Genomic DNA, 13,964 nt, shown 5'->3' with positions numbered 1-13,964 from the left:
AATCACCATGGAAACTGAAATTTATTTTTGGTCAAACGTGTTGCTGAAGCACAGGAACCATCCTCCGTCCACCTTAAAACTGCCTGGCCTGTTTCAAATGGGTCAAGACTTGGACCTATTATCCAATTTTCTATCCACTTCCACTGAAAGGGTCAGATCCTTCCGAAGTGTGGGTCATAGTTGCTAATCAACCTTTAATACTTTCATCCAAAGAGGCCATGAATGAACCAGAGATATTTATGGGACAGGAAATACTGCACAGTATTCATTTTAGTAGAATACATCAAATAATAATAATAATGAGTGGAATGCCCATTTGAATTTATTTAATTCATGGGTGCCACAGTCAGTTATAGCACCCCAACCACACCACCTCAACTGATGTCAGCCATCTCAGATAATGTTCAATCACTGGGTGTTAGTTGGCCTGTACGGTGCAATACCCCACTACACATTGTGCTTGTTATGAGTGATAGCAATGTAAACACTGTATCGTCCAAATCAGCAAGGATTAGGAAGAGAAATCTAGCCTCCAACCTGATCTCAGTTCTCCATTTTACCGAAAGGTGGACAAATAAACTTATTTGGTAAAAGAAAATGTAAGAGCTGCTTGCTCTGATTATATTTTTTAAAAACACGATAATCTTAGACCTCTTCATGGTGTGCTTGTCCGCTGTTTGTGAGGAACCATAGTCTGCCTCTCTTAAAGAGACATTTAGACAAGCACTAAAATAGGCAAGGCATAGGAAGATACAGATCCAGGGTGTGGGAACAAATGGGATTAGTGGTGATTGCAAGGCCAGCATGGATGTGGTGATCTGTAGTGACTGTTTCTGTGCTGTACTTTAGGACGCTCATGACATTTAAGGAGAGAAAGTTCCTCTCAGGAAGTTATCCAGAAAATTAAAATAGGGATTAATCTATTGGCTTTAAACACATGCTTTGTGATCAAGAGAAGGCCATTTGGATCCATCTCTCCTGTCATAAAATTAAGATGATGACTGATGAGAATGCAAACTCAACTCCACATTCCACAGTACCACAGACCTCCTTGTTTATCAAGAATCCATCTACCTCAACCTAAAATACATTTACAGTCTACACCCACATCAGTGAGGAAGATGCTTAATCCCGAGGAAAAACATCTCTTCTCAGTCTTAAAAGAATGACTCCTTCATTTTAATAAGTGACCCCTACTCCTAGATTCTCCCACTATAGGAAACATACTCTCCATACCCATCTTCTCATATCCGCCCTCACTTTCCTCAACTCCAGTATACTTCCTCTCTTAAGATAACCCAAGCATTGCAGATATATCCAGTAAACCTTCTATAAACAGCTTCTAACACATTAGTTTTCTTTAGATAACACCAACACAATGCGAAGAACCAAAGTCGCACAAGTGCCTTTAAAACTTGGAAGTGTGCTACAGTTAAAGAATCTGAGTTTCACATTACAGAAACAGGCCCTTCAGCCCATTTGATCCATATGGACCAATGTGTCTTCCTGTGTTAGTTCCATTTGCCTGCATTTGGTCCACATCACTCTAAACCAGGGATCCCCAACCTATTTCATGTCATGGAGCAATACCATTAAGCAAGGAGTCTGTGGACTCCAGGTTGGGAACCACTGCTCAAAACCTACCAGGGGAAAAGATGGACTTTCTACTCTGTCCATGTATGGCCTTGAAAACTTGTGTAATGTCCCATACATGTTTCCTTCCCTCCCAGAAAACGGGTCCCAGACTGTCCAGACAATCCTTGTGGCTCTGGCCCTCCAATCTCAGTAACATACTTGTGAATTTTTGCCACACCTTCTTTAGCTTAATTCGGTATTCAATTCCCCTTATAATAAACAACAACATTCTGTTTTGCTTTCTCAAATACTTGTGGTACCCACATACTAAACTTTTTAGGATTCTCTGTCAAAGATCTGTTCTCCCTCACGTTTCAAACAATAAGTGTGTGCGTATGTGTGTGTAGATATATATCCTGATACAATGTTCCAGGAAACAAATCTGCTTCACTAACATCCTTCAAGAGAAAATCCTGCTGCCCTTGACTATAGTATGACATCATGTACAGTATCATTGATTGTTAACCACCTTCTGAAAAGGCCAAAACCTCAGTGGAGATTACAGGTGGACAATACATCTCAGACTTGTCAGCAACATGCATGAATAAATGAGAAAGATATCCCTTCCAGTAGAAATACACCCAGGATTCTGATAGTGTGTGATCACTCATGAACAAACACTTAAACCATTTCCATAGTGTTTCAGTCAAGGAGGGAATGGTTATATTTGCCATTCAATTTCTAGTTCTAACAGTGATGATTATTTGGTTACTGCATACTATTGAATTTGTTTTTGGTTAGGAATAGTTAACTTGTTTTTAAAATTTAAAAGGAGTTTGAACCCAATGCAAATCCTGTGGTTATGTTAGTAATCCACTGAATGGCAGAAATCAATTGTACTTATCTTATTTATCTTCAGTTTTTCCTGCTTGCCTTGGCAGTATTTATTAAGGTGGAGATTTACCAGGTTGTTGCTGGGACTGAGTTACAGAGAGAGGGTGAGCCGGTTGGAACTGTCTTCAGGAGAATGTAAGGCAATGCATTTATTTGTGTAGCACTTCTCAAACGCAAAGCAGTTCAAAGTGCTTTACATAGAACAAGATATAAAAATCAAACATCAAAGTTCAGACCTTATAAAAGAGAATAAAATCACACAAAAATAGATATGATAAATAAATTATAAAAAAGGAACGAAAGTTACAGTGCAGAAGATTCTAATTAAAAGCTAAAGTGAAAGAAGTTTTAAGCCTCAATTTAAAAGAACTTCAAATTGGGACAGACGTCAGAGAATATAGGAGAATGAGGGGGAAACTTGAAGGTGTGTAAAACCATGAGGGGCATGCAGAGAGTCAATGCACACAGTGTTTTCCCCCAGGGTTAGGGAATCAAAACCCAAGAGGGCAAGGGTTTATAGTAAGATATGAAAGATTTAACAACAACCCAAGGGGCAACTTTTTTCCCACCTAGGAATGAATTGCCGGAGCAAGTGGTTGAGGCAAGTACATTAACAACATTTAAAAGGCACCTGGACAGATAACATGGACAGGAAAGGTTTACAGGGCTGTGGGAATCTTAGTTGGTATGCACCAAATGAGCCAAAGGACCCGTTTCTGACCTCTATAACTCTATAGAGATGGGAAGGGGTGGGTATAGCTGGAGAATGGAAGTGGGGACTTCTACTAGTAAGAAGTGAAAGGCCAGCAGACACAGAAAGAGCAACAACTGTGGGTCCCCTTCCAACGTCACACAACATGCCATCTACATTGCTGCTCCTTCATCATTGCTGGGTGAAATGCAGCAATTCCTTCCTGAATAGCTAGAATTCCTTCCTGAATAGCATTACTGAACTACTTTCAGCAGAAGGACTCTAGTGATTCAAGAAGACAATGTACTACCGATACAAAAACAATTAGGCTTAGGCAATAAAATGTAGTCTGACTGGCAACGCCTAGATCCCGAAAATGAACAAATGGTTCTTCCAGTCCATCCGTCAACATGAACCCATGCAGGTAAACAAGGTATTAGGCAAGCTAAATATTTCACACCCAAAGGCATCCGTGTCTCACAATGATAGACGAATACCTTGAAAAGATGTCATTTTTTCCAACTGAAGTCAATAATCAAAAATGCTGCAATGTGCTCAGCGTTTCTGTCAGGAGAGGGTGAAAGTAAGGAATACATCGAGATGATTTTTGATTGAGGGAATTGAAAAGCTAGCTTTACTTTCAGTACATATATTGTGTAACCTGCTGAATGTTTCCAACATTTGATTTTATTTCTGATTTTCACCATCAGTATATTGTGTGTTTTTTGCTTTCATCACAAGACACTGGTGGTAAACCACTTACTGTAAACATGCAATAATTTCTTAACTTTCCAAATCTGCCAATTTTGCTGTCTGATATCAGCACTGGGTGCTGATGGAGCAAATTTACCAAGCCTGGATACAGATGAGTCCCTGTACATCAGCCATCAATACGTTCCCAGTCTCACCATTGTTCTAATGTGACATTCCTCACAGACCAGTTGTCCTGTTCCATGTCAGAAGAATTCTGCATCAGTTTTTTTTCATTGCACTCAGATTTTTTTTTCTGATATTCAAGTGTTACTTCAGAACTAAATAGAGGCCACTTGAAGATTCCAGTCACATAGTACCTTCCTGACCAGCACGCTGCAAAGATTACCATCTCATCAGTTCTGGCTAATTTGAATTCAGATTCCAAACATGAAGTTTTTAAAAGAGGACCAGAGAGCGAACAAAAAGGTATTGAAATACATGCTATGTAAAAGCAGGTTGTTGCTTTGTATGCTTGTGTGGACAGACATAGTCAAGTACATTTGGTTGCATCTATGCCAATGTATCATATGTATTGACATCAGGAAGTAAAATGTACTTACAGTAACTGAGCTGTTCCAACACAAATATTCTCACTTCTGGCCAAATGTCAACTTATGTCAAAAATGATGCCAGTCCAGATAGTTTTATGACACATCTTATTAAAGGTAAACAAGAAACTTTGGATCAAATTGATTTCTGGTATCTGATGATTAAGTTACAAGGAAGGAGACTTTTTAAAAAATGAAAAGAATGAGTGACATTTTATATAAACGCAAGAATTTTTTTTATAATATTGATAAAATATTTTGGTAAGATTGCTTCACTTGCTGCATACCACTTAGACCGTATACTACTATACTCTAAACTTTGTTTCTCAACCAGGTCTGGATTTAAATCGCAGTGCGGAGATTTTGTCAATATAATCCAGACTGACATCCACTGGTGTACTAGGGAAGTTCTGCAGTTATAGAAAAGACAAACACCCAAATCTTTGGAGAACTAAACTTTTTTAGAATTGAAAGCTGGCTATTTATCCTTATTAACATTTTGTGAACTACTTATTCAAATTCTACAACTAACCATACAAAAACATTTATAACAGCATTAACAGCTCAATATCTTGACAGTATTGGTCAAACCTCTACTATATCAGTCACTTAGTGTCCGAAAGTGACGTTCTGACAGTCTTGGATCTGAAACATTAACTTTTTTTTTCCCCCTCTTTCCACTGATGTTGCCTGAGCTACTGTTTTAAGCATTTTCAGATTTTAATTACAGTTTTCTTTTGATCTTTAATGCATGTGAACATTGAAGGGAAAATAATTGAAGACGATTTAATTTTGGATGGTGTGAGTATAATTCTGGAAGTTTTGGAATGAAAAGAGAAATGCAAGTGGGACTTAGGGTTTTCTTCAGTCAATTAAAATCAGCAAAACCCATATCCGATATAATCTCAAAAGCAATTACCACCCCAACCCACTTCTGCATTAGAAGGATTAAATTCATTCTGGGCTGGCTGGTGGCGCAATGACATCAGTGCCGGACTCTGGAACGGATGTTCCCGGGTTCGAACACAGTCAGGGCTGCTCCCCAGTACGCTTTCCATCTGTGCCAGGTTGAGTATCAAGATCGCAACTCGATCTCGTAAAATAAAGGGGAAAAATACTGCGAAATGTCTGTGTGAAGAGTGGCACGCCACAAAGTCTCTCTCTCTCTCCGCGCCTTGTAAAGGCATGAAAAAGACATCGTCCCGCCAACATCGCACACGCATGGACGCACGCACAGCTGCACACGCACGCACATGCCAAAAAAAAATTTTTAAAAAAGGATTAAACTCTTAAAAATTCTTCCTAATGCCATCTACCGTCAACCATTAAGGCCATAAGACAAGCAGAATTAGGCCATTTGGCCCATCAGGTCTGCACTGTCATTTCATCATGGCTAACCCAGTTTTCTTCTCAGACCCGACCGCCTGCCATCTCCCCATATCCCCTCACACCCTGGCCAATCAAGAACCTATCAACCTCTGCCTTAAATATAAGTAAAGACTTAGCCTCCAAAGTTGTCTGTGGCAAAGAATTCCACAGGTTCACCACACTCTGGCTAAAGAAATTCCTCCTCATCTCTGTTCTAAAAGAGCACCCCTCTATTCCGATGCTGTGTCCTCTGATCTGACACACTCCCACCATAGGTAACATCCACTCTATCAAGGCCTTTCATTATTCATAAAGTTTCAATTAGGTCAGTGATCAAACGCTCTTCAAGCCAATGGAGCTTGGAATAATTTTCGTGAACCTCTTTTGAACCCTCTCCAGTTTCAGCACATCTTTCAAAGATAAAGGGTGCAAAGCTGCTCATAATACTCCAATCGAGGCCTCGCCAGTGCTTTAGAAAGTCTCACCATTACATCCTTGCTTTTATATTCTAGTCCTCCTGAAATGAATACTAACATTGCATTCGGCTTCCTTACCGCAGACGCAACCTGCAAATTAACCTTTAGGGAATCCTGAACAGGGCCCCTAAGTGCATTTGCACCTCAGTTTACTGTATTTTCTGTCCACTTAGAAAATAGTCAAGCCTTTCATTTCTTCTGCTTACACTTCCCAACTCTGCATTCCACCTGCCCATTCTCTTAATCTGTCCAAGTCCTTCTGGAGCCTCTCTGCTTCTTCAAAACTACCTACCCCCCTCCACCTATCTTCATAGGAAAGGTAAAAAAAAATCTGGAAAAAGGAATGGGTGTTAAATTCATCCCAGATATGGTGGTATTATTAACATTTAATTCAGCCCATGACCGAGGCATTCCAAGAATTCGGGGGGGGGGGGGGGGGAAATACTGAGACAGTCATAACAAAGAAAAAGATGGATTGCTCAAAGATGTTGAATATACACAAACAGCCAAGTTACAGTCATTAGCTCAGTGCGACACAGACGAATGAATCACACCTGCAACCTTTGCTGAATCAGTTGATATTGATCATTCCACTGGTAGTTGTTTTCAGGACTTTGAACTTTCAGTCCACCCTTCTGATCACTTTCCATGTTTAGGTTTATGCAGGAAGTCAGAATTGACAGTCTCAATCTTGACACATTTCAAGACACACTTGGACACACCCCGCTCATGTTGACTTAGCAGGCAACAGCGCACCACTTAAAAAATGATTGTGGCAAAATCACCACTTCCTGGTTTCCTACCAAGATGGACGTTACTGAGTTAAAGGTTGCCAGTGGATGAAAATCCTGGGATTCCTTTCACTAACTCCTGTCCAAGATGTCGGTAAGAAAAAGGGGCCAAGTAAAGACGATGTCTTTAAAGACCGGCGAAACTAGGAGAAATAAAGCCTGTCTCTTGTTATGGATAGGACCACCTGACAACAATGTGGTGTGGACGTTGATATCATATTGTCAAGTCTAGACTGAAAGATTCACATCCTTCTTGAGGATAACCATGGATAAGTGATTGCAGGAGTTACCAGGAAACACCCACATTTATATGATAGAGGAAACCATTGCTGAAACTTTTAAAAGTAATTAATCCCAGGCTGCTTCAAAGAATTTCTGCAGTGATGCCCCAGTCCATGCAGTAACCAATGCATTGGAGCTAACTGCTCTCAGACAAGTGACTGTGACAATCAGCACTGCTCACAACATAAAGCATTGCCAAGGCATACATGTAGAAAAAGGATATATTTAACTCACGTAGGTACTACCTCATTGACCTTCCTCATCAGCTTAGTCATGGAAGACAGTAGTAATAATATCATTAGGCAGTTTCAATTCAATAATCTGGAAAATAACCCGTATTCTTCTGTGTAGCCCTGTTAACCTCCGTCACATGGGTCATTGCCTAGTTACCATTTGATAATATAGTGGTATGGATCATCCTGATGGAGACCAGTCCATTTGTTCCAGTATCTCATGCTTGCAGGAGCACTTGCACTATACCATAGAGCATTAAATGCACAGAACACCTTAAAACACATTAATGTTAATGTCTTAATTAATTTACACAAGTTGAATATCATTTAAAATGAATGATGTAATAATACAAAACAAAAAAGATCAATAAATGATTAGCAATATTTCTCTGCTATTGTGGAAAGTTACTAGGCAGAGACATTTAGAATCAGTGGGAAAAACCTAAGGTTTCACGAGCTATGATCTGATTCTTGCCTGCATCACGCAGCATGGACACCAGGACACTGCAAGTTGTGCAGTGCAGAAAGTCAAGGCTGATTTATACTTGTGCGTACGGGCTAAGCCGTAGGCCCGCTTTATACTTTTGTGTAGCGAGCATGCGTAGTTTTGTCTGCATCACTCTGCAATGCACCGCCAAAACGCTAGTTGGCAGTGGGGTTTCTATGCCACTGTGTTGAGTTTCTTCATGACAGACATGGACGAGGAAATGCATTTCAAATATTTTCGGATGTCAGCAGGTAGATCTGACGATTTGGTTCATCGTCTCCAACCATTTATTTCGCATCAGTGTACAGACACGGCGGAGAAAAGCAACTGGAAATGCGATACTACCAAGTGGACCAATCACAGTTGTTGCGGTCTGCGTCGCCGCAATGCGCGAGTTACGTTTTTGGGGAGGTGTACGTCACCCTACAGCGTAGGGTACACTGTACCTACAGCGTACATTTGACACAGAAGTATAAATTAGGCTTTACTGTGACAACAGCCAAATTGATCCCAAACGGCCTTAATGATTTGGCAGCTTCAAAGTTTTCCCTGACTTCTGTCCTTCTAGCAACCAGTGAGTCAGTTTGAACAATAGCATCACTGTAATAAGTAAATGGGAATCCTTCCAAAGTAAGAAAAGGATTGGCACAGTAAGCTAAGATCTTGAGCGGATCATTGAGCAAGCAGCAATTCAGTAAGTTGGGACGCAAAGGAGAAACATAACAGCAGGTGGAACAAACAGTACAGAGATCAGGGGGAGATGAGCAAGAGGAGAGAGGAAGGAAGGTTCATAGAATTAGAAATAAAATGCTGTCACAGGAGATCATTGGGGCCACTAACAATGATTAACAGCCAAATCAGAAGCAAAGGATGAATATTTAGGGATTTAGTGTGTTGAAAACAGAAGATTGATAAAGCAAAAGGGGCCTATGCCTAATTTTCTTTCTGAAATGCTGTTATAACAACATTTTTTTTAAAAATGGTTCATTAGTCTGGTCACCTACTCTTCCCTGTTCAACTCATTCTGTATTTGTTCTTACTCCTAATTATTCACTTATTCCAGTTCAATTTGCATTGCTAGTAACCACTATGCACTGAATCAAAATTTTTGCCTTTTATTACACTGAGGGGTAATTCACAGTGGCCGATTATTCTACAAGAACATCTTTGGGATGTAGTTGGAAATCAAAGTACCTAGGGGAAACTATACAGTCACAAGGAGAATGTGCAAACTCCACACAGACAGCACCAGAGGTCAAGATCAGATCTGCGTCACAGGAGTAAGACCACTGTTCTATCATACCGCCTTTACCATTTCTCTTAATTGAGGGAAGGTAGTGTTGCAATGTTTACATCAATTGGTCGATAACCGAGAGTTCCTATTTCAAATCTCGCTACACCAGCCATGGCAAACATTGGGACACTGACCCACCAATAAATGTCTTTGACTTTCAAATGGTCCAACAAGCCAATGATACTCAGATTCCAAACTTACGTCCCCCCCCCCAGAAAAAGTTAAGAATGACCTTCCCATCACATTTAAAAAAGCACCTGGAGACTGAAGGAATCAGAGAAATCTGGACTTTAACCAGAAAAGGACTCCCCGAGATATGGCCAAGATTATAAGTAGAATACTTTTAATTTTTTCTCTATTGAAATAAGTTGCTTAAGGAGCTGAATGTCGTTTTACGAGCGAAACAAAAACAACGGCGCTTGAACTGTCGAATAGTGTACGAAATAGAAGCAAAAAGCCCAGAGAAATTCATGGACTTTGATCTCGTTAGTTGTATTACCAAATTTAAATGCTTGCGTTCTTTCAGGTGACTTGCCAGGCAACAAGCCAAGCACTGAGCAAAGCACCGAGCAAAGCACCAGGGCATATCTCACCCCCAACAATCGAGTTTCCAGGGGAGGGTTTAACCTTTCCAGACTTAAGGCAATTACTTCCTACACTACCCAAAAATAAAAACCTTGGCAAAAACTTGGCATCAAAAGGCTAAATCGACGAGAGAACACCGAAGTTGCAATATACTTTCAAAAGCGCCAGATATTTTAGAATATTATCTCATGTGTATTAATATAAAAATCATCGCGCAAAAAAAAATGCGATACTGGAATTATAATAGATCGATAAGAAGTGCATTTACCTGGCTTTTTGTCTCCAGTTTTTCTAAGTAACCGCTGTAGTAACCCGGGTCAAGGAAAACTCTTTGCCTTGCTGGTCTCAGGGATGACATGCTGGTTGCGTTAGTGGAAGCAGCCAATCTTCTCGAAGCGGAAAGGACGATTGAGTGAATGCCTGCTGCGGGAAGAGTGAACTTTATAAAGGTTAATCCTTGCCCCCTCAAGGAAAAATGAATCAAGGTGAGCCCCGCCCCCCTTAACATTGATTGGATCAGGGGAATTTGCGAGGCTGCTACCAAAACAATCCTGTCATTACACGGATTATTGATACTAAATTCACGTGAATAGATTACAGAATTGCAAAATCGCGGGAATGTTACAGCACGTAAGGCCAATACTGATAAACGCAGTCCAGGCAATTCCTGTCCTGTCCTTTCTCAATAGTTCTGCCAAAAAAGTAAAAATACATAGTCAGCTCCATTTTCAACGCCACGAATGTATTGGTCTCTATTAGTACAGACACAACCATACGTTATGGGAAAAAAAATCTTCCTGCCACTTCTGATAATTCTGCTAATCAGCCTCACTCTCTGTCTCTTGGATCTTTGCTCTTCTGGTAAGACTTCTGATATTTTGAAAGTCAAAATCGAGTTTATTGTCATATGCATAAGTGCAATTGTATACGCATGTGCAGTTAAAAACTTATTTGCAGCAGCACCACAGCCCCATATCACCAGATAAACAGCCTTCACAGCTTTCACAGGAAAAACACATAACTTCACAATTTTCCACATCACTTTCCTTCTGCTGTGTTCCCACTCAGTCGCTCACTCAGCTTGTCTTTTTCTCCTTAAAGCCTCATTGTATCTTGTCCATACTCTTAATTCCAGCTAGGTTAGTATCTTTGTACATTTGGTCTCCTCAGCTAAGTTATTGATAAAGACTGTGAAAACTGTAGTCCCATCAGTCACTGCCTGCCAAGATGACAACAAACCATCATTCCCATTCTTTGCTTTTGTCCAGTTGTTTACTATCCCCAGTTCCATGTGCTCCAATGTTAATCAGCCTCTGGTGTGGGACTTTATGAAACACCTTCCAAATCCAAAAACATCCCGTTCACTGGTTCCCCTTGCTATTCTTCTGGTCACATCCTCAAAGAACTACAGCAGATTAGTTTCCCCTTCTTAAACCAAATTAGCTCTGCTCAGTCTTGTTATTTCTCAAGGGGCTCTATTAATTCTTACATCCTTTATTATTAGTTTCAGCAAATTCCCTACAATGGATATCAGGCCATCAGATTAATGGTTTCCTGCTCCATTCTTAAATAGTGGTGTCATATATGCTACTTTCCTATCCACGTGAACAATTCCAGAATGTGTAAAACTTTTGAAGTTGATAACCATTATCTCTAAAGCCACCACTTTCAAAATATTGGCATGAGAACTACTAGGTTCTTGGAGATTATCACCACTTAACCTAACAATGTCTGAAGCACTATTTTATTTTTTGACTTATATTTAGTGCTTTCAGTTCTTCAATTTGAATAGAACCTTGATATTCTGAAATATCCTGTTATCTTTAATGAAGTCATGTGAAAATTAATTGTGTGGTTTCTCTACTGTTGCTTACACCCGATTGTAAGTTCTTCTGTCTCTGTATGGAAGGAGGCACAACTGCTTCACCAGTACCTATTAATTTTTTACAATCTGTTTTTATATTTCTTCCCATTTTACACTCATATTCTACCTTGCCTTTCTTTGTCGATATCTTTGTCCTCCTTTGCTAAGTTCCAAAATGTTCCCGACTCTCAGCCCTAATGCTATTCCAGTAATATTCTTGGCTTTCCTGAATTTAATTATTTTTAATTTCTCTTTTCAGCCACAGATGAGGCACCTTACTTCCCAAATGTCCCTCCCCCACCCTTCACCATTCCCCATTTCCATTTCCTTCTCTCAACTTATCTCCTTGCCCACCCATCATCCCCCTTCAGTTCTCCTCCCCCTTTTCTTTCTTCCATCGCCTTCTGTCTTCTTCTATCAGATTCCCCCTTCTCCAACCCTGTATCTCTTTCACCAATCAACTTCCATGCTCTTTACTTCTCCCCTCTCCCTCCCAGTTTTACCTTTCTCCTTGTGTTTCTTCCTCCTCTCCCCCCACCTCCTTACTCTGACTCCTCATCGTTTCTCCAGTCCCGATGAAGGGTCTCAGCCAGAAATGTCAACAGTACTCCTCTCCATAGATGCTGCCTGACCTGCTGAGTTCCTCTGGCATTGTGTGTGTGATTTTGTGCTTTAAAGAAAATGACTTTTCTGCAAGTTTTGCATTACAAGTCCAGCACCTTTAGGCCTTGAATAGTCCTGCACCACAAAAAAATGTAGAATATGGAAAATAACCTTGATCAACTTCCCCTGAGTTTTATAAGAAGTTTAGTGACTTATTAGCACCTTATGTGGTAAGGATGTATAGAAAGTTGTTTGAAACTGGCAGGTTACCCCAAACCCTGAACGAGGCCATTATCACACTTATTCTGAAGAAGGACAAAGACCCAGAGGCGGTAGGATCCTATAGGCCGATTTCTCTGTTAAATTCGGATCAGAAATTTTTGGCTAAAACGCTGGCAAGGAGACTCAGTCAGCAGATAAATAAATTGGTACACTCAGATCAAACGGGGTTTATCTCTAAAAGGAATTCTTTCTATAACATCAGGCGCCTTCTTAATATAATGCATTCCCCAAGACATCCTAAGGAAGACCTCATAATATTAAGTTTAGATGCTGAGAAAGCATTCGACCAAGTGGAATGGCGATACCTCTACGAGGTTTTGAGAAAATTTGGAATGAGAGACAAATTTGTAACTTGGATTAAGCTACTGTACAGTAATCCTAGTGCTAAAATACCAACTAATCAGACCCTCTCGGAACCATTCAGTTTGCACAGGGGCACAAGACAGGTCTGTGCATTAAGTCCCTTATTGTTTGTGTTGGCCCTGGAACCACTGGCGGAGACTATATGTTCTCACCCTGAAATTTATGGGTACAACACAGAGTATCCTATCAACAAAATTTCCCTTTATGCGGATGATGTTTTGTTGTTTGTAACAAAACCACATATTACTATTCCAGTTTTGCTGGAAATAGTCAACTTATTTGGCACTTTCTCAGGGTATAAGATTAACTGGGGAAAAAATGAATTATTCTCTGTCCGAGTAGAAGAACAGGAGGGGCTAAAACAATTTCCATTCAAAATAACCCTTTAGGAGTTTACTTACCTTGGAATTGCAATAACTAAAAAGTATAGTTCTCTATTTGAAGCAAATTTTATCCCTCTAATTGAAAAGATTAAAAAGAAAATAGAGTTTTAGAAGACACTCCCAATTTCTTTAGTGGGTACAGTAAATGCAGTCAAGATGATCTTTCTTCCCCAACTGCTCTGTCTATTTCAGAACCTGCCCCTCTATCTTACCAAAACATTTTCAAAGGATTAGATTCAATAATTCTACCTCTTATATGGAATTATAAAGCCCATTGAATTAGGAAAGAACATCTCTGCAAGAATAAGACTAGTGGGGGGCTGGCACTACCGAACTTTATTTTTTATTACTGGGCTGCTAACATTAGACATATAGCATACTGGATAGATGATACAGTTGTACTTACCGGATGGTTGGAAATGGAGCGTGAGGATTGCCTGCCATAGGGGGCAGTCATTATGTCCCCTATTCGGTTAAATAAAGCCTGTTATT

The 13,964-nt window shown here is 40.1% G+C and overlaps 1 protein-coding gene across 2 annotated transcripts in view; it reads right to left on the bottom strand.

Moving 5' to 3' along the window:
• The window catches only part of LOC140188005 (signal-transducing adaptor protein 1-like), a 41,649-nt gene extending 31,237 nt beyond the window's left edge, over positions 1-10,412 (bottom strand). For both annotated transcript variants that reach the window (XM_072243876.1, XM_072243877.1), the window contains exon 1: positions 10,246-10,412. In XM_072243876.1, coding sequence (XP_072099977.1) covers positions 10,246-10,335 — 90 coding nt within the window. In that variant the 5' untranslated portion in view covers positions 10,336-10,412. The remainder of the gene's footprint in view (positions 1-10,245) is intronic.
• Positions 10,413-13,964: the final 3,552 nt, after the last annotated feature.

This window comes from Mobula birostris, chromosome 26 (genome assembly GCF_030028105.1).
Source record: "Mobula birostris isolate sMobBir1 chromosome 26, sMobBir1.hap1, whole genome shotgun sequence".
Taxonomy (NCBI): Eukaryota; Metazoa; Chordata; class Chondrichthyes; order Myliobatiformes; family Myliobatidae; genus Mobula; species Mobula birostris.
The sequence above is the reverse complement of the archived record's forward strand: the minus strand, read 5'-3'. Positions and strand labels throughout refer to the sequence as shown.